The 24,938-nt window shown below is 33.6% G+C and overlaps 1 protein-coding gene and 1 long non-coding RNA gene across 4 annotated transcripts in view; one reads left to right on the top strand and one right to left on the bottom strand.

Moving 5' to 3' along the window:
* Positions 1-590: 590 nt before the first annotated feature.
* The window catches only part of LOC126752936 (uncharacterized), a 65,086-nt gene continuing 40,738 nt past the window's right edge, over positions 591-24,938 (top strand). The window contains exon 1 of the long non-coding RNA XR_007666064.1: positions 591-815. This is a non-coding gene — a long non-coding RNA (uncharacterized LOC126752936). The remainder of the gene's footprint in view (positions 816-24,938) is intronic.
* Positions 20,393-24,938, bottom strand: part of LOC126752931 (sodium/potassium-transporting ATPase subunit beta-2) — a 30,674-nt gene continuing 26,128 nt past the window's right edge. For all 3 annotated transcript variants that reach the window (XM_050463976.1, XM_050463977.1, XM_050463978.1), the window contains one exon: positions 20,393-23,654. In XM_050463976.1, coding sequence (XP_050319933.1) covers positions 23,551-23,654 — 104 coding nt within the window. In that variant the 3' untranslated portion in view covers positions 20,393-23,550. The remainder of the gene's footprint in view (positions 23,655-24,938) is intronic.

Below are 24,938 nucleotides of genomic sequence, written 5' to 3'. Positions count from 1 at the left end.
ATAAATTCTGGGTTCTGAAAGTTAGTCTACTGGCACACAAAAATATTGAAAGAGCTCAGATAACGAAATATACTGTCGAAAAACAATCTTATGAGTTTGAATCGTGATGTGGTTGAAAATGAACCCAAAGGCTTACTTGGGCGCTTGTCCATCTCAGGTAGGAAGAGTTAGGTTACAGTGGTTTATGATGATAATAAAACTACAATCTGTAGGACTGTCTTTTGGACTGTAAATAGCCAAACTATATATATACGTATGTATATATAACATAATACGAACTGGTATTTGCTGTGCTTTAAATGAGGTCAATGCAGCGAAAATGCTTGAAGGAATAGATGTAAGGTTTATTGCCCTTACGGCGACCTTATTTCTTTTCTGAAGGCGATATATTTTCAACGAACTACATACTTACTATCTTAAGCGTTTTTTATCGCAAAAAGTTGAGAGCTTATATTTAAAAATCTAATACAACTTTGTCCCCCACAAATATATTCTCAAATTTTCTTTAGATAAGCTACTTTTTTAATACTAGTTTATTTATTTTCACACACTGTATTTAATTCTCACTTCATTTCTCTGCTCTAGCAACAGTAGTCTGTCGATGTCTGCTTCGCAACGCAGTCGGCATCGGTCGTCGACGCCGCGCACCACCCGCTGTGCGTTGAGCAATCGGTTGGGTAGCAGAGCAATGTGTGAGCGTATCTCCTTTGCTCCATTTTTCTACGCACACAAGGCGAGTATAGTGACGACCCAATGAGCATTCAAACACTTTGCGTTTGGTTGCTAAATGCCAACAGGTTGTTGGATAAAACCAGGTAAGTCGAAAAAATGTTATTTAGAGTATATGTTATAATTTGAATTTTAGTTTTAATATTGAATGTTTATTATGAAAATTTCACAGTTGAATAAATTTGGAATGTGTGAACCGTTACACTTTTATTTACATACTGCTTTTATACTCAATTTGAATAGGAGCTTCAAAATAATCAGATTTTTTTATATACACTCTTACATGTATTAAAATATTAATTTATTGTATTGTATGTGCAAATTTTTCATCTCATTGAGTAGTTAAAATCGAAGAGGAAAAGCTGTATATTATACATTCTATAATACCCAATATTTATGAAGGTTTACTTGATGGATGTACATATGTTTACAATGGAATGCTAGAGTTGTCAAACCTGTTTTCAATTGTTGAGCTTTTTTCCTAATTCAATGCAAATTCTGTCTGAGTCGGTGTAGAATCAAAGAAAAATGTTCTATCAACTATAAACCGAGATGTTTTGATTATTTTTTGAGTCCCACCCCAGGTTATTATAATTCTGTTAGGGACTAGATTTCGTTGGCCACTGCGAATGCCAAACACCGAGAATATTCACTGAAATATCGTATGTTCATTAGGTCCTTATATGTTCACACCTTTTCGAATTTTCATTGGTTGGTTGATTGAAAAGGGGAGGCTCAGGGGCCCTTCACTGCAGGCGTGTTCGCACTTAAGCCATCGTTATGGTCATTATGCTTGCATATCCTGTGGCCTCCAATGTCTTTTAAGCTGGGCCATTGATAACCGCAAAAGTTACCTTGTTTCAACCGACTGAAGTCTGGGCTTACGCAAATGTAATGTTTCGGCGTCGGATCATCCTCCGCGCAATGTCTAGATCTACATTTTGCATATATTTTCCTGAAAGTGGAATCTCAGAGCTAAATGCATTGAGATGACCCTTATAATGTTAGTTAGTTCTTTTTTTTAGCTAAAAGTGGTAGCTTTCGGGTCTCTCTGGCATCAACATCCCAAATTACAATTGTGGTATACCCTGTGTTGCTCGTGCTCCAAAACCTTAGTTGTTATTCTAGATTCCTTTGTTTCAATCAAAGTTGTAATGAGCGCAAAGGTCTAGGAGAGGAAACACGTGTTTGCCTCACTTGAGGTCTTCTGATCAAACAATTCGGACAGAAAGATTAAATTGTGGAAAATTGGGTTGAAGCTGCTTTCTATGCATGGATTACTATAGAAGAGATCTGCTCCTTTTCCTGTTTCGCTTTTTGATTCATCGGTGGATATATAGATTTCGCCAACCATTGTCAATCTAGCCCAAGTTGTTTAACAAAACCGAATTTAGTTTTCATTTCAGAAGATCCTTCTTTCCAAATCAAAGTCTGCTTTACACTTTACTGAAAGTATATACTTGTACAACTCGGTCACTAGGCATAACTGTTGTTATTACCCTCTAATCTAATATATGGAGAATATTGAGTGTAGGTTCTCAAATTAGAGACGGTCTTGATTTTATAGTATACTGTAAACGTTTATAAGGCTCCGTTTAAATTTCAGGCTCCGAGTTTTTCTTCGTGCAGAATCCGAGTTAACAGTGGATGTTTAGTTACTTTTTCGGGAAAACCGTAATATTTACTGGGATGTTATTCTTAAGGGCGGATTAGCCAATTTTTAAAATAAGAAACGATTAATTTATCAATAGAGACTAGTCTAGAAACTGGAGTTTAAAATTTCATGAGGCTCATTGCCGCTTTACTTTAAAGTTATCCAGATTTCCTAATCACTAAAACATAATAATTTTTGGCCCATCATAATATTCCTACTTCATTTTTCTTAATGACTCATCCATAGGTAATCTGCAATTTATCTGTGCAAATTTTTCTCGAGGCGGAATTTTTCCGTAATTGCTTTGATTGCTCACCATACAAACTTTTACTCTTTTGCTTTCGCTATTTAAGATGGAATGTACTTAATTTATAGAATTAACACTTCCGATAAGCTGAGAATGTGCTTGCAATCTTCAACTTCAAAAGCCCAGCGGCTACGCAGCAGATAATACCGAGTTAGACCACAAGTAGCCAGCTAATGCTAGTTATGAACGGCTCTGAACTTGGACGTCATCACAAAGTCGCTGCAGCCTCCTACAACCGGTCGTTTGAGTTCGGTGTTATCTCGTGAATGACTACTATAAATTGGAGTAATAATCCAGAGATTTCACTGATTATCGCTGCTGAATGCCCAGTAGTGTGATAATGACGATTAAGTGAATTACTTTGTATTTACATATGTTTTACATGTGGAGTTCACTTTCTTCTGACTAAGCGGAATTTTTTATGAGCGTTTTTATTTTTATTTTCATTTAATTTTTAAGATTTATTAAATTACGTACATGATCACTTGAATGCGTCTGAAGTCAATTGAAGATAATCAACACATAAAGTGCGCGGACGCAACAACTGATATGTACTTATGTTCGGCGTAGTTGCGTAGCATAAGTATGGGAATGCCACACTATACAATAAGGTTTCAAGACGAATACGAATATGCAGATGAATTATTAATTTGGAAAATTTTATTCAAAAATTATTTTTCTATACATACGTTGGTAGCTAAAAACTCGCGATACTCCTGGTTTATATGATGTCTAGAAAAAGTACCTAAAAGATTGGGAAGCTCGGCCCAATTCCCATCAAGGTGTAAATTATATATTATATTATTATTAGTATTATTACGATGTTTGTTTGCTTATAATTGCGAGTGTTTAGGAGTAATGACTCAGAAACAAAAAATCCCAACAAAGTAAAGAATAAATCCACAAACTAAAGGGAAGCAGGGTTTAGCGCAAAAAATGAAAATAAGTGTTCTTCTTCTTAATTAGCGTAGACACCGCTTACGCGATTATTGTCGAGTTAACAACAGCGCGCCAGTCGCTTATAGAGTTTCGGTCCGAAGTGGTCGTAGTCCTTATTTCGTTTGTCATGGTCGTCATCAAAAGGGGGATTTCTCTCCAGAGGCTGTTGGTAATTTTTCATTGATAGAGTTTTTTACGTGGCGGGTCCCAAAGGGGGATGTTTCGCCTTCTCACTTTAGCTCGCCTTCGAACGGATGTTCTTAGGCTACCCAGAGGATACTTGGTCAAAGACCGGAAGTAGTGAGCTGCTTGAGATTGTAAAAGAATCGTTTCTGGCCACTCCCAAGTGAATGGCGATCAGAGAACTTTCCTCACTTGCGTGAACTTCTACACACGACTCCATCCTGGAAGTGTTAGATGTATAATGTATATATGGATCTTATGATCAAAACGAACTATTATGGAAAGTAAAGATCTGCATCCGATCATGAAATAAACTATGATACTATTTTTCTCTTAAATCGATTTCCATTTCATATGACTCGGGTAAAAATTATTTTTTGCATATACAAGTATGTATGTAGACTTAAACAAGGATAATGTTAATTCTCTAAGATTATTCCTTCAAAATATGGCAAATGACAACGACATTAAAAATCCTTACTGGTCGGAATTACCTAAAGAAAAACGAAAACCATTATATTTTCAATAGATGGCTTAAATAATCGTATCTGAGGTCGTATAAAAAAATTCCCAGGCAGTTTTCTAATTGTTTGATTCAATACTGTTAGAGCGTCCAAAAAGATCAAAGGATCAGATTTTACTGCTTTTTCTTCAATACAGGCGAAAACGCAAGACGGGTGACTGAATATGAAAATAGTATTTATGGGCCTAAGCTAATTACGCGCAATTTCAGTTTCATCAATTCTATTTCAGTAATTTTGATGTCAACGATTTACTGGAAGGCCAATTGTCGAAAAGATCAATAAAATAGGGAAATCGTGCAGTCTGAAGCTATGTAAGCTCTGTTTTAATTGGTCAGGAGATAGGAATTGCAATTTGGGATCGCTTAAATAAGGATCGATACAAAAAAGCCCGATATGTGGATGCCTCGATTTATCGCATTTTGACAGAACATTTGGGCTTACGAAAGGTGTGTGCACGGTTTGTTCCGCACAAATTGACTGACGACAAAAATTACTCAGAATCCAACATGCGATGAACGATTATTTGACCTAAAGTCACATTTTAACCATTAACCACTCCCCGTGTTCACCTGATATGGCACCGTGCGAATTTTTCCTTTTCGGAAAAATGCATTTGCCCATTAAAGGAAAGCGTTATGCAGACATAGAGGCCATTCAAAAGGCTTGCACCGACAATAGCCACCAGTAGGCCATACTGGCCAACGAGCTAAAACATTCGTGCATGCTTTTGGACCGTGCAAAAAACTGTATTGAAGCAGAAGGAGACTATTTTGAATAAAATAAATTGATTTTGCCTAAAAAATCATTTGTTCTGTTTTATTTTTTAAGTCCTGTTTATTTTGGAATGCACATTGTATCTATTTCTAAAGCGAATGCTGACTGTAGGTGTCACTTACGACGTCAAGCGGAAATGGTCGCGATTGAATTGCGCTAAACCGGGGCAAACGAAAGCCAATTCCAAATTGATGGTTAGGAATGTTTTGCTATGTTCCCGCTGGGATTGACAACATATCATATACTATGAGCTGATCTTATACGGCAGAAGCCTTAATTCGGATTTGTGGTATCAATAATTGAATCGTATGAAGGAAGCAAAGGCCCAGAAGCAACCAGTGTTACTAAATAGTAGAGTTTCGGATATAGTTTGAACCTGACAGCTGTCAATTGATTATGTTCGTGAAAAATTCGCTTCAAGAGTTGCTTGTGAAAATCGATTTTCTAGTTTTTTGTTAATAAAGACGAGGCATTATGTCCTTAACTTCAAGATGGCAACAAATTATTGAACAAAACGGTCGATGGACCGATGTAAAGCATTCCTTTGAAAAATTTCTTTGTGCTTTTCTATTTGGATTACGTGTGTATGTATATGTGAACTTATCGAAAAAAAAACGGTGTATGTTTGACATAAATTGTACCATTCCAACTAGTGAAACTTTCAATTGAACCATGCCTATTTTTTTACTTGACGTATAACTAGACACAATCAAATAACTGGAATCCTACTGTATCAAAATATCTGACAAAGATATACGTGAGTGAATAAAGATAAAAAAATGCTGTTGGTTCCAAGGTTTGAATTGTTCAACATTATTTGGACTCTGCACCAGGCAAATCAACCATTGAAAAGTGGTTTGCTAAGCTTGAACGAGGCGAAATGAGCACTGATGACGATGAAGGCAGTGAACGCTCTAAAGGGACAGTTACCGACGAAAACTTGAAAAGTCCCAAAATAATTTCATATACCCTTAAAGTGAAGTTGTTCGAGAGATGTGAGAGCCTAAATATATCAAAGGAACGTATGGGATTTATTATAAATGAATACTTGGGTATGCGAAAGTTCGCAAGCTCACGATCCAACAAAAACAACAATGAATTGTTGAATCTGAGGTGTGTTTCAAGCTTTTTAATCGTAATGAAACCCAGTGTTTGTGTCAATTTTTGAGAGTGGATGAATCATGGCTCCATCATTCCATACCGGAATCTAATCGACAGTCAGCCGAGTGAACTACACATGATGAACCTACCCCAAAGCGTAGAAAAATTAAAAAGACGGCTGAATAGGTTACGGCATTAGTATTTTGAGATGACGTGGCATATTTCACTATCTTCAAAAGGGAAAAACTATTAATATAATAGACGCTACATTGCGTTATTGGAGGTTTTGAAGAACAAATTCTTGAAAAACCGGCCTCATTTGAAGAACAAGAAAGTACTGTTTCTTCAAAAAAACGCACCGTGTCACAAATCAATCAATATCACATCAAAATTTCATAAATGGATTCGATTTTTTCCGTTTGCGCCGCATTCTTCAGGTCTGGCCCCCAGTGACTATTACCTGTTCTCAGAGCTCAAGAGAATGCTGGCTGAAAAGATATTTAGCAACAATGAAGAGGTAATCGCAGAAACTGGTGTTTATTTTGAGGCTTGAGACAAATGACAAAATGAAAAATATTTTCACCGTTATAATCGTTCTGTCGACGTCGAAGGTACATAACTATCATATATTGAATAATAAAATCTAATTTTATCACAAAGAAAAAAATGTTTTCTATGTTTCCAATTTACGAAAAATTTTCAGCCCTATATATTGACCTATCGTCGACTTCTTCAATTTACTCAGCTGGGAAAAATAAACATTTCCCATTAAATTTGAAGTTTCTGTGTTTTTTCTTTAAAATTAACCCGAATGATAATAAACATTTCCCATTAAATTTGGTTTCTGTACCTCGAAATGGATGACTCTTTTATAGAAAGAATTTCAAATTATATAAATTAAATAATTTGACTCACTGGTTTGTCTAGAATTACGGCATTTAATTCAAAATCTGTTCGATCAAAATCAATTTTGCTCAGGTAGTTTAATTCATTTATTATTATTTTGTTTTTGTAAATCACCTGTTCTACCCGTTCAAGCAGCCAATTAAAAGGGATTACCCTTTAAGGAACCCACACAAGTTACACACACCAGCTTCAGCTGGTTTAAGGTTCAACTCCAAATACTCGTCTGCTGCAAATGCAACAGCTCCAATCAACCAACTACCTGTACATATACATACACACACAATCCAAATAGAAGCGAAGCGCGAAGAAATTTCTCAAAGGAATGCTTGCACTAAATCTGAGTCCATCGACCAGCTAGCGCGCCAGCCGGTTTATCACAGTTGTGTCAACCGGTTTGAACCAACATAAATCTGCATCCGAGCGGCTGCGTATGAAAAGGTAGGCATGTACCTATATACTTACACGCGGGTACTCCTCCACTGGCGCATCCCGTCGCCACAACGCTTGAGTTTATACACCGAATTAACTAGTCTGCTGCGTGGATCAGCTGCTTTTGTTGTCGTTGTTGATAGTTGTTGTATACAAAAGATATTATACAATAGGCATGAAAGATAATTTGTTATTGTTGTGATTTTTCAAGCATTATTTTTTTCGTTTTCATTCTTGAAGGCAAACAAATTGTGTGGGGAATAATTAAACGAATTGTTTGTGATTTAAATATGTTGCTGTTGTTGTGATTTTACAGTTTTTTCCCCTTTTTATAGCGGTACAATGTCAATAGACAATTATTTTGTCGGTGTTTTTACTTAAAAAATAAATCACGCCAAATTAGTGGCTTTAATTTGCGTTTTTATTTGATTTTCTTATGAGAAAAAATTCATATGTTGTTGTTAGTTTTGTTGCTTATCTCATCTGTTGCGGTTGACACTCTATTTATCTAGTATTGTCAGCCGTAACCTAGTAATGTTTGGTTTCATGATAGCGTTTAATATTTAATTGCATTGATCTGGTTTTGGGTTCTGTCCAGCTTTTCACGCCTCCACTCTCGAGCGAAAGTGATACTTGCAACAACAGCACGGCGATTCCAATTCCACTTGCACTGAATCTAGACATTTTAGTGTAAGTCACTGGCGTGTGTTGCAAAAAGTTCTTTCAGCCAGTCAGTTTATCAAAGTGGTGATTGTGGGTTGTCCAATGTGGACAAGTGTGAAATGTTAGCATTTTCTCAAGATTTTTTTTTATAAAATATTAATATTATAGAACTATTTTGTGAAGTTTAACGATTTTTAAGTGTTATTTAAAATTCAATATTCAAAGTGAGTAAATATTTCGTCATTATTATAATCTTTAATTAAATACAATGCAAATACTGATAGACCGTAAATTTAAGTATATTTTAGTTTTCTTTTGTTAATATTACATTTTTTTATTTTGTAATAATTTATTATAATAACTGTTAGTTGTGATAAATTCATATGAACATTAAAAAAAAAATAAAAATTTTGTTATACGCTGAACAGGGTTTGCTTATAATACTCAGTCGGAGACCAACCGTGACAAGCTGAGTCAATTAGGCGTTGTCCTGTTTGGAGCCAATTAGAGATGCAGCCTGGTCCTTCTCCACCTCATGTCTCCAACGGAGTAGAGGTCTTCCTCTTCTTCCTGCTTCCACCGGCGGGTATTGGATGGACAATCTTTAAAGCTTAAGTCTTCTCATCCATCCAGACAACATGGCCTAGCCAGGGCTTAAACAGCTCTTACTTCCGTTCTCGTTCCATTGTCTGCGGTATTCGTCGTTGTCAATGCGCAAAGACTATAAATCTTCCGGAAACCTTTCTCTCGAACACCCCTTAGGTCGGCTCATCAGATGATGTAATTGTTCATGCCTATGTACCATATCAGGTCGGAAATAATGAGTGACTTTTATAGTTTGGTCTTTGATCTTCGAGAGAGGACTTTATTTCTCAATTGCCTACTCAGACCGATGTTTGTTGATCTTCCTTTCACGTGTCTATTCCAAATGTGGCGAATGGAAAATCTGGTCGATAGTAAATTTTTTACGTCTAAAGCCACACTGGAAAAGTCCAAGTTTTTTGACGGTCTGCTGAAGAAATGTTCCCTCCATAGCTTCAGTATGCTTTGAACATCAACCACTAGATCATTTTTTTGGGTTCTACAGTAGTATGCTCCAGTCTTGAAACTTATCGTTGGTCTTAGTCATAGAATTTTCGAGCATTACCCCTGTCCGGTAGCTTCTCAAGCTCTTCATACTCACGCATCTCGTCCTGTTTCTTTTTTGTCCATATGCACTCGGTTTCCTCTTCAACTCTTGGTATCTATCCCACCCCGCTCGTATTGTGGTCGACCGCTAGATTCCGAGGATTTACTCGTATCCCTCCTTGTCCAGTCCATCGTATTTCTTGGACGACGGTGACGTCAGCCTTTACTTTTACGAGGACATCAACCAGCTGTGAAGCGGCACCAATTTAGCAACCGGACATTCCAAGTGCATGCTCTTAATCATAGTTCTTATTACGTTTGCTGTGGTCGTTATCAAAATTGTCGTATTTCATTCGAGTCTGTTGTTTCTTTTTCATTGGGTGTGGTTTCTACCTAGCAGATCCAAAACTCAGCAACCTCGATAGGCGAATAGTATAAGATTTCCAGGGTCTAGTCATATGATTGTAACTGCTTATCCAGAAATTACTGTACCCTATTACACCCATTACCCCTGGAGAAAGTAAAATATACTATCACTACTGACTTGTCCTGCTTAAGTTATTAAATTGTTGAGAGAAGAATTTCTCGAATATGCATGGAATTTTCATAGCTTTTTTATTACATACCATCTATGAAAATTCTATAAAGTCTTACTTAAAAAGCCGAATATCTCGAGAAGTATTAATGATAGCGATTTTGACCTCGGCCCTTTTTGCAGCAAATAAAATTACCTAAAAGTTTGGCCTGTACATTTTTTCTATAGCTCTTGTCATTTACGAGATATATACAAAAAAATGCGAATTTCTTGAAAAAATCAGGTTTACTCGTAGAGCCCCGTACTACCTCGCCGGTGTGAGTTTCGACTTTGTCGCAATGGGCACTTTTGTGGAGTGTTCAATTCTGAGGAATATGTGTCTAAAGTCAAATCGATGCCATAAAATGCCTCTGAGCTATAGAAATTTAAAAATAAAAAATCACGATTGTTGTGTATTTTCAATGAAAAATTTTTACATACCTTGGTCCAGTCCTTAATGTTAATATTAAGGGCTAAAATTTTCGGGGAATTTTTTTTAAGGTTATTCCAAGGAAACTTCATGATGGGATTGAAAAAAATGAATAGTTATAAAAAAACACCCAACTGTATATATGTACATATATCTCTTATGGGAAACGTGCCTAGCATTGTCAAGGTCAAAACTTTATAGAGACTTATATTTACTTTCTACGATTTCCAACCCTTAAAAACAAGTTTTTAAAGTTATTTTTCGCAAGCTTTGATTTTCAACCCTTTTGGTTACGTAAAGGAAGTTAAACATCATAAAATCTATATTGAAGAATATGGTGTTCTTTTTGTACTCACGTTCACAAAGACAAGATACAAATCAGTGCTTTATGCCATATAATAAAGTTTTGTGCATACATACATATATGTACTTATGTTAATAGCATGAGAGTATATAGCACATGCTTTCTGAGATAACAGCAAACTGTGATTGACAACAACCACAAAACACGTGGTAAAAATAACAACACTTCAAACAACTAAGGTCATAACCGTATTTAAGTACTTAAAATGTACTGGTTTTTACCACTAAATACTTACTTCAATGCTCAATATCTCTAAATGAGTTGATTATTTTGAGCACAAATGTAATGATTGTCAATAAAACTATGGTGAAACTTCGTTGAATGTTGCTAAAGGGAGAGTGAAGTAAATATTGCCATTTTTTTAGTGATACATACATACAAATATATATATTAATCATGGTAATATTTTAATTAAAAACAAGAAAAAACGTTAACTTCGGCTGCACCGAAGCTAATATACCCTTCGCAGATGCATTTCTTTTAATAACTATGTGTTCAGTTTGTATGGAAGCTATATGCTATAGTAATCCGATCTGAACAATTTCTTCGGAGATTATATTATTACCTTAAGCAGTAATCCATGTCAAATTTCGTGAAGATACCACGTCAAATGCTAAAGTTTTCCATACAAGCCCTTGATTCCGATCGTTCGGTTTGTATGGCAGCTATATGCTATAGCGAGCCGATCTGCACAATTTTTTATGATATTACATTATTTCTATGAACAATAACTCATACAAAATTTCGTGAAGATATGTCGTCAAATGAGGAAGTTTCCCATGCAAGCATTTGATTCCGATCATTCAGTTTGTATGGCAGCTATATGCTATAGTAATCCGATCTGAACAATTTCTTCGGAGATTACATTGTTGCTTTAAAAAATAATCTATACCAAATTTCGTGAATATATCTTGTCAAATGTGAAAGTTGTCCATACAAGAACTTGATTCCGATCGTTCAGTTTGTATGGCAGCTATATGTTATAGTGGTCCGATATCGGCAGTTCCGACAAATGAGCAGCTTCTTGAAGAGAAAGTGACGTTTGCAAAATTTCAAAACGATATCTTAAAAACTGAGGGACTAGTTCGTATATATACAGACAGACAGACGGACAACGTCCGGTGTGTTTTACGTGGGTACCTGCTGACGACAGCCTTACTCCACGGCGCTCAAAAGCACAGCGGATCAAATCAATGCGTTGATCAGCGCCCTGAGAATGCTAAGCATTTTCAGTACCAATTGGCAGTGTGGAATGGACACACTAACCACCTTGGTAGGGTTCGAGGCCCATCTAAAACCTCTGCCGTGCTTTGGGTCCGGCACCCGGTTGCAATGCAACTCCACATTGAACTGACAAAGTCAGTTCTTCCCGCGATTTGGGTTTTAACCACAACCACCACGATACTCCCCGAGGGGCCAGTCCGCACGAGCAGGTTGGAGCGAACTCCAAGGGCTCCTGCTCCCCGTGGTACCAGAATTAAGTCTCCGGTCAGACCTCGTAGCCGAAACTACTACCAGTTGAGCTTCCATACGGCTCTGGACTGGTGGCCAGGGGTTGGACCCCATACACACATCCCTTACACACACCAATCATACAGAAACTAAACAGACAGACGGACAGACAGACGGAAATGGCTAAATCGACTCAGCTCGATATACTGATCATATTTGCACGTATTTTAGTACAAATTTTTATTATCGCCTAGGACTCTGAACCAAAGCATTTATTTAATTTTCCATAAACTGTTATAAGCTTTTGCTGGTCTGGCCTTCAGCGAATAATGTTTTTTTCGGTTCCTTCCTTGGAGCGCAATTCGATAGAAAGCTGGACAGATTCGTAGTCGTCATGATGTACCTATGACTTGTCAGCAGTCTTATCCATTATCCAAGAATTATGAATGATTCTTTGGCAGTGATTCAATTGGAAATACAAAATTTCAAGTAAACTCGCTGTTCAAAATTTATATGTAAACAAGCAACTGCCGAATACGTTTTTAGATCAAACTTCACACGAACATAAAACATTTTTACCAAAAAATCGAAAGAAAAAATTTCGATCGACCATTTCGGGTCAAATTTGCGGGCCAATGAATTTTGCAATTTAAAACAACTTGTCTTCATTGAGTTATAAAATACAAAAGAAAAAGCATGTAAGCTTTGAAATAGTCAAACTTCAATCGTTAATATCTGCTAAACGGTTAGGTTTACGAAAAAAATCGTTGTAGACGAAATATTTTTTCAAGTTGTTGGAAGCGAGATATGAATTTTTCTCTCTATGATGATAAGTATAAATACGAGTAGAAAACTGTAAGGACGATACTCCTCTCGTAACAATTAATATTTGGCGAGACTTTCTTAGAGGTGTATATCGACCAAATTTTCAGAGTACCAAGCGAAAAAAACATTATTAAATATCTGTAATGTTTCTAAACTAAAAAACAGTTCTGATCATAAAATTATATATATTGTCGAACAAGAAAACAACAGAATAAATAAGCCTTTCTGATTTCTAAGTTGTACCAATTGGGTACGCAATTAATATTTTTTCGGAATTGATTAGTCACTCAGAATTTCCGTGAAGAGAACGCTTTATAGAAATATTTTAACCTACGAATATACGACAGTAATTTTAGCATTTTAACGAAGTTCTCTCTATTTTCTTCATGTTTCTCTGATTCGCTTTCACTACTTGAATAGGTTATATCCACAAGTGGTGATTTTTTGATTAGATCGATATTTTTCAGATAATGATTGAACGATTTAGGTTTCTGATAATAATTTCCACTTTCTATGCCACTCTAAACGACTTTCTTTGGAAACCACAGTGCTGTGAAAACCAAAGTTTTGATCAGTCCAGTGAGATATCTTCGTTTCGGGGTTATTTTGGAAATCGGCTACGGGATCAAGAGAATCTAATATTTAAAGAACATAAAATTTTCCCCTTTTTTTTATTTTTTTATTTTTTTTTAAATAAAATTCCTTAAAAAAAATAAAATACAAAAAACATATTTTTTCGGAATTGGAGTGGATATAAGGTAGAGTTTCTCAAAAATCCATATGTCGTCAGCTGAAATGCAAAATAGCGTAACATCACTTTTCATAAGAGTACGGCGAAGGAAAAACGATATAATAGAAACCAATCACATTGAAACAAAATTTGAATTTTGGTTATAAAGTGGTTATTAGAAATGGTTATATACTACAAGTATAGCTCAATGCATATAGGAATGAATTAGTGAATCGAAAGCACTAAAAAACTCAATTTCGGTTTTTCTGATGACAAGTTCTTTTGCATTTTAGGCGACGATATATTTGTATATTATTTCTTTTCAAAGTACATTACCTGGTTCGCAGTATTGGAAGTTCTTATTATTATTTTTTAATTTTTAAAATAACTGACCAGTGATTGAATTATACCGTCTATAGCTCGCTTAATAAAACCTCGTGTTTTTCAATTAGCTGACTACACCATTTTGTAGTCTCGCTCGTATTCCTCATTATCAACTACGCATACTTACAGTCGTTAAAGTTCCAAAGTGTTAGTGAAACTACATTTAATTATTTATATGTAAGAATGTAAAATGTTAGTAATATATTAGTAAAAGTTATTTATTGTTATTTGTTTTTTCGTAATACAAGTACACAAAAAATTTTACCTCGTAAATATATAATTTGTATGTATGTATGCTTGAAAATGCTAGCGAAAAAATTGGTGTATATTAGTATGAAAACTTGTTGGCTTATAAAAAATGCATATATATTTTAGTATATATTATATAATTATGTATATATATTAAAAATAATTCAATATTGTCGGAGCTCTGCTGAAGAACTTTTACATTTTCGGTTTTCGATTTTATTTGTGTATTGACAACCATTTTGCAAGAAAATGTTAAATTGAATCTACATAAGTTGAGAATTTTTTATAGACCAAACTGAACAAAACAAAAAAAGAGATATTGAACTAAAATAAAAATGAAAAAATTACAAAAAAATTTAAAAAAATAGAAAAAAAAATTAATTTTCCAAAAAAATTTGTAATATTAAAATTATTGCAAATATATATATATATATTTTTTCTTACATCCTCTTATTAGTGTATAATGCTATTCGTACTTTAAATTGGTAGAAAAAACTACGTAAAGTTGTGTAAGTGAGATCATATTGTGTTTTATCATTGAGCAAATTAGTTTTTGTTTTTAGTGTAAACATGAATTGCTTTGAATTAAAAAATTTTCTATACAATGTGAACTAGTTTTCTTTCTTACTGTACTAGTTTCTTATTCGACACGTTAGTTTTCTCTATGTACGAATATATGTACATACATTAAAATAATTACACTTATTTTTTTGCTATACGAAATTGTTTACTTACTTTCCGATATAAGATTTTGGAATAAAAAAAAACAGTTTGAAACATTAGAACACTGCTTGGAAAGTGGTTCAGTTTGATCATAAAATATAAGAAGTAAGGTAGAGCTAAGTTCGGGTGTAACCGTACATTTTATACTCTCGCAACTTGAAGGATTAAAGCCTGGGAAAAAAGAAACAAGAAAAACATGCTCTCTCAATATTATTAAGATAACTTTCATATAGGCCGATATATGCGGCATAAAGTCGCCCGGAAGTTCGAAAATCCTTACATTGGCTTTACGGGAGTTTATGGAAGTGTATACCCGATTCAACCCATTTGTAGCACACAGACATACTCCTATCAGGAAAGGAACTCGAGATAGGTGATTTCACCTAAAAGTAGGCGGTACCATGCCAATCGTTCAGTTTTGACCCGGCTACATTAGAAACCACTCATACCATCTATTATTAGAAGGGGCCCACGCCCAGTTTTTCACAATTTTATGTTCACAGATACCTCTACTGCGATCCCCTGTGCCAAATAAGACTATTATATCTCAAGTACTTTATACGTTTTCGGATAATGAGGTTTTGTGGGCGTGGCAGTGGTGCAATTACACCAAGGAACAAAAATATTGTACCCTGTAGCAGCATGTTGCAAGAGTATAAAAATGGGAGGCTGTATCTGCTTGTGAGTATCAAAAACCCATTTTTTTGGCTAATGTATCGAATATATTTAAAAATATTTTCAGAAAATTTGGAACTGATTCGGCAAATAGCTTCGGAGGTGAGAGCGTATGCTTAAATTTTTTTTTAACTTATTGCGATCGCCTCCCAGAACTAAAAACATGTTTTTATGAAATACTAGTTTCAGAGTCGGTGAGGAAAATTTCTTCGAAACGACAGACTTTAAACTTTTACATGATCTTTTAAGATATATCTCTTAAGTAATGATCGAATAAGAGTTTTGGTTATAATTTCCATTTTCTAAGCCAATCTGAATTTTAAACTATTTCACAAAAGATTTTTGGGATGTCATAATTTTGTCAAAAATCAAAATTTTGTCTGGTCCTTTTATCATTTTTTGTATTCAGTATTATAGTAGATAATAATATATACTTATATTTTTTTGTTTTAGAATTTTTGATAATTTTAAGCAGCAAAATCTTCTTGTCACCAGACACCTTTTCTTGGAGTTCTTCCTGGAGATCGGCTGGTGGTTTAAGAAAACCCAAAATTTTTCAAAATGAATCGCCTATTAATTAAGGACATTAAATTCTGTGAATGTACGCTATTAATATTTTTTATTAAATGAAATGCATAGTCGAAGAAACTTTAAGAAAAAACGATTTTTTCGCGACTCGCAAGTGGATATAACCCCTTACCATAGGAGCTGATTGCCTTTAATGAGTGTTTTATAGAACTGACCTTACATACTTTTTAAATGTTGTTGGTTATACCTTTTCTAACCATACATAGTAAATTTTTTTTACAGATTCTTGATAGTTTTGCTTGGGCAGTGACTACAGTAGCTGATATAATTTTTCATTAAAGAAATTTATTTTTCCGTACTCTTTGTTGGTTTGTTCCTCGAATTTGGTTTTTAGCATAACCCATATCATTCCAATCTCTTAACTATTAGCTGAGAAAGAATTAGATGCTGTCAGCTGCATACGTATGTCGTATATACTTGTACGGATATTATATTAAAAGACAGCTGAAGGCTTTTACGCACTCACTGATTGGAAACTGTTGGATTGTTCGGAGTACAGCTGTCCCTCTCAGCATATAAGATAATTGATTGATTGGAGTACAGCAGTCCAGTCATTTCAGCAATAATTATTCTCAGCATACATATAAGAGAATTCTTTGAAGGATTTAAACAAGTTCGGTATATTTAGCAAGATTAGTTCTATCCATTCAGTAGATTATTTAACTATGTTTTTATTTTTCTATTTTATGGAGTCTTTAGAATGGCACTATAGCAGCTTCTTTTATCATTAACTGTTATTTACTCTACATACATAACATTTTTATTTCTACTACGTTACTTTTCTAGAAATTCCATAAAATGTTAAAGTTTGAGCATGCAAAGCGAGTTTAAGATGCCTTAGTACTTACGTAATAATGTATAAATAAATAATATTATACTCTAAATAATATTACATTATCTTGAGCATATGTTCTGCGGTTTTCACTTGCGTTTAACTTGAGTTGTAAAATGTTATTTAAAAATTGTGTTACTCATCGCTTAACCACAAGGGAATTTGAATATGTATCAGTAAGGCTTATGTGTAAATATTTGGGTTAGTTAATATATTTTATATATAATAAAGTACTTATAAAAAGAAATAAGAAAAATGTAATGAAAAATCATGAAATAAAATTTTAAAAAATAATTTTGGCTTGGGTTAAAAAATGAAAAATTAAGACTTCCTCCAGCTCACTCGGGCGATAAAAATCTATCGAATATCTTTATGACACATAAAATCCAATCAAGGACCCTCAATTTGATGTGTAACATGGTTATAAAGTTCAATTCCGTCAAAATATGTATGGAGAAAAGCCAGAAAATACGACTAGTTTCTCGTGTAGCCCTTTGGCGGTCATTAGCTCTTAAACAGTCAAATTCATCTCATTTTATATAACTAGGCACTTAAAAAAAACTTATTCATATAATAAATGTCTATAGAAAAAATAACTAATTTAAGAAAAAATAACGCATTTATTTCAGTAGGTTAACAGCATCTGTCAGTTCTAGTTGTTAAAAAGGTTTTTTACCGAAAGAAGGAATCTTGGTTAAGTTTACCAGAACTTAACTGACAAATGGCTGCTAACCAGACATTGAGAAAATGGCCTTTAAGGTTTGGAATTTTACTGAAAATTATAATTACAGTTGAACTTTTCTAACATTTTGCATGCATTTTGATTTCTATTGCTAATTCAAGAGATCAAGTAATGGAGAACTTCGAGTTATAGAAGTTTGAGTTATGGAACTTCAACTGTATTACATTTTTTTGGGATTGTGAATACACGCGTATGCTTAGAAATATATACAGTGAAATCTCCCATAGAGAGACACTGACGAACCAGCCTTTCTGCCCAGTTATTAGAGTTGTCCGCTTAATAGATTGTACTTAATAAATATCAACAAATTGTGGGAACGGTCAATATGTTAATGGAAATGTCCGCTTAATAGAGCGTTCATTTAGTACAGCTTCCACTGTATTTCTTATTTATGAATAGTTGGGACTATCCTATCTTCTAAGTTGACTTAAACTGGACACAATGTGCTAAATTTAGCTAAAATCGGTTCAGTAGTTTAGGAGTCCATCGCTGACAGACAATGTGAAACGTAATTTTTATATATAAAGATTATGTAATCACAAATAAAAGTATTCTCACGTGTTTAACATATTGCCTATCTATGACGCTCTCTACGTCAGTATGGACACACTCAATGAATCGAAACAAACTCAATTTTTGGTGGCAAATTAGATGTTTTTATTTCTTAGATAGATTGGATAGGTTTAAGAAAACAAGTTAAATAATGAATCATATTGCTTCCTTTACAGAATGTGACTGGCAGCCTATTCCATCTTATTCCATTGAAAATCTTAGAGGGATATTCCTCGTAATAAAGCCTGGAATACAAAATAGTGTATTAAAAAATTTAAGAAGGCTGAAGAGACCCAGTCAAATAATTTGAAAATCTTTTTTAAAACTTCATAACTGCGCTTGAGTGATCTCTGTCTATTTAGTCAAATAGCTCTAACTCCAGAATATATTATACAAAATGGAAGTGAAACACCTTTTCATCGATAGTAAAGTCAAATCTGAATTACGCTGAAGATAGACAAATTTGTGTCAGCTAAATCTAACCACTTGACTATCATTATTACTGAACTTGAAATATTCAGCAAAATTGTATTCACGATGACTTTCCACAGAGCGGATCGCAGAAATGAACACCAGAAAAAAATACCCATGTTTCTTAAACCTGTTTGGTTAAGATTCTACTTGTTAAATCCCTTAAGTATGAGAAGAAAGTAAAATTTGAAATGTTATAAAATTGTATTGACGAACAGATCTTTAAAAAAGTACATTGAAGTAACGATCTTCATAAAGCGGTGTTCTGTGGAAAACTACTCTCCGAAAACACCACCAAAAAACTTTTGGAAAACCGTTACCTATATTTTTTAAACCTTTTTGGTTAAGAAAAACTCTATTTGTCTCATCTTTTAATTATGATTTTAAACAGAGTATAATGAAGTAACGATCTTCGTAAAGCTAACTATTCTCCAGAAACATTGTATTGATGATTTGACCTCAAACAGATTATAATGAAATAATGATTTTCATAAAGCGGTGTTCTGTGGAAAACTTTTCTCCGGAGGATTGTATTGGCGATCTCATCTCAAACAGATTATAATGAAGTAATGATTTTCATAAAGTGGTGATCTGTGGAAAACTATTCTCCAGAAACATTGTACTAATAATCTGATCTTTAACAGAGTATAATGAAGTAATGATGATTGGAAAACTCTGTCAGGAAACATTTTTGTCAAGAAAACTATTAACTGTTTTGTCGACAAAAATCCAAAACCTTCAATTATAACGACAGCAATTTCTTTTATCAATGCTTGTCTTCATTCTTGCCGATTCAACCCATCAACATGAACTTAAAGTGACGTGCTTGAATATCGTCAATAATTTTCTGGCGATAAGTATGCTTTTTGTTTTTACACATTTATAAGTGCCTGCAGTTGATTAAATATCTCAATTATGCTAGATACTTCATAATTCATATACTATATATCATATGCCTTTTCAAAAGCCAACTTCACTGGGCTCACAATTGTATGCAGAGATACGACTAGCGGTTATTTTTTGCCATAACCAGTGTCAGCTGCTTACGTCGTTTGTGATTTTTATCTTGTGGCCGGTTATAGGTACTCCATACTGATTTCATTTTCGATCCGAGCTTATCTTATCAATACGAAAGATTAGCACAATTAATGGGTTGCGTAATTGAGACAAAAAAAGAAAAATAAATCAAAAGAATATAAAAATCTCAAAATAAATAAAATAAGCAATTGCTTCGGCTTTTTCATGCACAGTTTTTGCTGATTTCATTTGCTTCAATTTTTTTATGAGTTTTATAAAAATTACAAAATATTTATGTGTTTATGTGCATGTGTGCGTGTGTATGTTTGTTTAGTCAGTGTAGATAAATGCTTGTAACCTTGGCATTTTTAGTGCCTGAAGGAGATACTTTTGTTGTTGTTGGTCTTTAATTGTTTTATTCGTTTTATTTAAACATTTTTTTATTAATATTATTTATAACTGCTTAACTTACAATAGTTGCTTGTCAATGAGTTAGTTTAATTATTATGATTAGCTTTTTTGTTTTTCTTTATTTTGGATTGAACTACTTGTACATTGCTAGGTGTATGCTGCTTTACCGCTAAGTTATTTGTTGTTGTTCTCTTTTTGTTGTTGTGTGTGTTTGCTTGTTGTAGTGGCCCGTGTGGCGGTTGCTCGTTTTCTATAGGGTTAATTATTATATTTAATTTTAAAACTAGCAAATTAATTATTAGTTTACAAAAACAAAAACGCTGACATTACCGTTGTATACATTTGTCTTTACTTTTTTGCAGGTGTTTTAGTGAAAATTTTTTCGTTTTCGAGTTTATGCACATCTCTTAAAGGAAAAATGCATTTATGCATATAACATATGTACATACCTACATACATTAAAAAATATTTCATTCGTCATAAAATTTATTTAAATGTACTTTGCAACAATTTTTTACTTTAATAGTAAACGTTTTTCGGGATCCCGAAATTTTTAAAACTTTATAAAAAAATTTTAAAGTTTAGTGCTTGTAAATTTCGCGATCTGGAAAATTTTCTTCAATCAATCTTAAAATTTGTCTCTTTTTGCCATTGAAAATATTGTACAAAACAATTTTTGAAAGTTAAGACTAACTCTTATCGGGATCCCGAAAATTTCAAAACCTTATTCTCAGCACTGAAAGTGCTTTATAAAGCAAATGTTAAAGTTCAATGCTTACAAATTTTGGGATTCCGAAAATTTTCTTCAATCAATCTTACTTTTTTTCTCTTTTTGCCATTGAAAGTGTTATATAAGACAATTTTTAAAATTTAAAACTCATATCTGGATCCTGAAATTTTCAAAACTTAATTCTCAGTTGTTTAAGCACTGAAAATGCTTTATAAAACAATTTTAAGAGGTTAAGAGAGGAATATCGGGATCCCGAAATTTTTCAAAATTTAAATTTCGTCTCTTTTAACAACCGAAAATTTTATTTAACTCAATTTTTAAATAAACTAATAAAGCATTTTTTAAATTTAAGGCTAACTCATATCGGGATCCCGAAATTTTTCATAACCTAAGTTTTTTTCTTTTCATCACTGAAAATGTTAGGCAATTTCAAAATTTCTTTTCAGCATTCAAAATTAAAAAAAAATGTTCTCGAATTTTAAATAGAGATTTATTTTAATCCAGATTGTTTGAATAATTTTCGAATTTGTGTTATGAAAACTTTTGCTGCCGTGTCATTACAACGTTTCGTTAACTCGAGTTATTACTGCAAAAAGTACTAATTCAAAACTTAATTTCAACAGTTAGTGGGTTAGTCCATCAATGTGTAAGGCTTGATCTCCTACAGGTATGTTGAACTCAAACCGTTAGAACTTGATTGGAATATAGAACAAACTCATTTCTAGAAAATCTCCAAATAATACGTTGAAAATTATAGATCAATCCTATTTCAAGACTCTGAAATTCACATTAACATGGTTTTATTGAAAAATCTGTTTATTTCTATGATTTCTCAGGCTTTTCGAAGACGGTTTTAAAAATCGGTTTATTTTAAATAAAAAATGTTGAAAGACTTAAAAAATATTTTCGAAAACTATTGTCAGCAGAACTCCCACAATTGTATAAAGAACAACGTTATTGTTCTAATACACTTTTTTCATTTTGTAATCACCATTAATTTTTCTGACTAAGTAAATGTTTTTCTCGCATTTTTTTAATTTTTTCTCGCTTGTTTTTTTCAGTATAGTATTTAGCATACTTTGCATGCGTTCTAGTATAGCAAAATTAAAAATCAAACTTATTTCGAAATCTTTAAATACTTATTATATTTTTTATTCAGAAATCAGTTTATTTTTATCGTTTCAGAAATTCTCTCGAAAACAAAAAATCAGTTTATTTTCGTAATTATTTTGAAAACATGGCAAATAAAGCCAAATATCGAAATACATAAAATTTTTTGAAAAAGATTAGCAGCAGGCTCCTCTAACGGTATATTTTAATATTATTAAATACTCGATAATTCGATATTTGATAATATTATAATATTATTAAATATTTGAATATATTTTTTTCATTTTGAAATTCCCATTATTTTTTCTGACATATGAAATATTTTTCTCGCATGTAGTTTTAAATATATTAGCATACTTTTATGCGTTATACTACAGCTTGTCGACATGTGAATGGCAGTTAACTTAAAATACAAGTTTATACACACATATGTGTGTACGTAAGCAATATTTGTTGGTAGATGTGTTGGTAATGCATTGAAATATACTTTGGCTGTGCATTTGGATGAGTTGTCTCCGTTCAAGCATTTACTTGCTCCTCAAAAAAATTTTTTTTTGTTATACTCTGCAGATTTCGAAAAACGGTCTGTATGTATGTATACTTGTATATGTAGCTTCCGGTTACTTATCTTTATGTTCGATTATGTACGATTTATCTAAAACAGGAAAAAGATTGTCAAAAATTTGTGGCATATACATACTTTTACGTTTGTATATATGTAGGTATAATTGTATGCTTGGCGCTAGACTGTTGCAAAGTGTTCTAAAATACATACATTTGGTATTATTTATTGGTTATTTTACTATAATTCGCTCAATTTTTGTTTTTCAACTTAAACTTAGTTACATATACATATTCATATATATATTTATATATATGTACATACAATATATATATAATATATTATCTGCTTAAAAGCTAAACAAAGACATCATACAAACTAACAGAAATGACATTTTTAAATTAAATAAAATTAAATGAAAAAAGAAAATTAGCAAGAAATTTACATAACTATAGAACCCAACAATTGTCTCGTAATTTATTATACTAAATGTTACATATACTTTTGTATGTTTGTTTGTCTGTATACATATGTTTGTGGGATTGTGTTTGTTGTATGTTTTGTATTAGCGAGTAATCGTTCGACTGCATAGCTCCTTGGTATATATATATATATATATATAATTTGTGTTGATTTCATTTTTGTTTTAAAATGTATGCTTGCATGTGTGTGTGTATACAAGACAGCTGGCTGAAAAAATCTATGATGCTCGTGTGTGACATAAGCGTTTGCCAACGCGCTTATTGCTCTCTAGTTGTTGTTGTAAACGTCGAACATTTTTCCCACACTCTGTTAATCGATCAGCAACTCGAAGTGCACGGAACCTAGTCGCTCCTTGCGATCGTGCAAAATATTGCGTGCCCAAGCCTTGCATTCGATATTGATGATGATGCCACCTGGAAAATTAATGAGTTTTCAAATTTCTGATATGAAATTGGCATTTCAAAGATTTTTGATAATTTATAAGCATTAGAAAATATTATATATCATATGTATGTAGACTTCTAACTATTTGTTGTATAAGCAGCAGTATGACGATCATTAGCTGCGTTTTGGTTGGCTATAGAAACAACTGGAATAAAATTCCTTCACATTTAGTCAGCAAGAAAAAAAATGTTAACTTCGATCACACTGTGGCTATAATACCTCTCACAAGTGTCTTTCTCATGACATAAAAGGATATAAGAAGATCTTTATCTTGATTTTGAATGCTCAGTTTGTATGACAGCGGGTTTTTCAATAGGAACACTACAAAAGTTGACTGGAGCGAGAGCAAACGACGCCATATTTTTTCCCGCTCTTTTGACATTGCTCCTCAGAAACGATTGCCATATCAAAATTAATAAAATTATTGAAATTTTCTACCGAAATTCGCAGTCAGTGATTTCAACTTGAAGAGCGCTATGTCCAATTTATGGTCGTCATAATCGTCCAGTCAGATCAACAATTGAGCGTCTAGTGGAAAAATTTGAATTCACAGGCACAGTACAAAATGTTCCCGTGCCAATGAGACAGAGAAGTACCCGTAGTGTCGAGACTATTGCTGTCGATAGTGCATCAATTGAGAAAGACCCAAATCAGTCTCTCACACGTTATTCTCAAGCGTTGGTCATTTCTGTGACATCGTTGAGGCGAACTTAGCGAAAAGATCTTGGCCTACATCCTTACAAAATCAAATTGACGCAAGAACTGAAGACGCTTGACCACTAGAATCGTCGTTTGTGATCTGGGCTGAGCAACAACTTAAAAGTGATCCGGATTTTCATCGAAAAGTCAAAAGTGATGAAACTCATTTCTGGCTAAATGGCTTCGTCAATAAGCGAAATATGAGTTATAGGTCAGGCAGAAATCCACACGTACGCTATGGTGACCATCCCATCCCGAAAAAATTACGGTTTGGTGTAGTTTCTGGCCTGGCGGCGTCCTTGGTCCGTACTTTTCCGTGATGACCAAGACTGGCACGTTACTGTGAATGTGAATCGCTACCGCTCAATAACAGTTCTTATTGAAAAACTCGTTATAAGTATATATTTTATATTTGAAAGTGTTTCCGATGTTCTTGCAGAGTGTTTAAAAGTCTGCAGCAAAACTCTGTTCAGGGTATAAAAAAGTCGTGGAATTGAGTTAGCACTTCCTAAACTTGTCATTTTAAGTCCATCTGTCAAAAATAATATTATAAG

Source organism: Bactrocera neohumeralis, chromosome 3 (genome assembly GCF_024586455.1).
Source record: "Bactrocera neohumeralis isolate Rockhampton chromosome 3, APGP_CSIRO_Bneo_wtdbg2-racon-allhic-juicebox.fasta_v2, whole genome shotgun sequence".
Lineage (NCBI taxonomy): Eukaryota > Metazoa > Arthropoda > Insecta > Diptera > Tephritidae > Bactrocera > Bactrocera neohumeralis.
The sequence above is the reverse complement of the archived record's forward strand: the minus strand, read 5'-3'. Positions and strand labels throughout refer to the sequence as shown.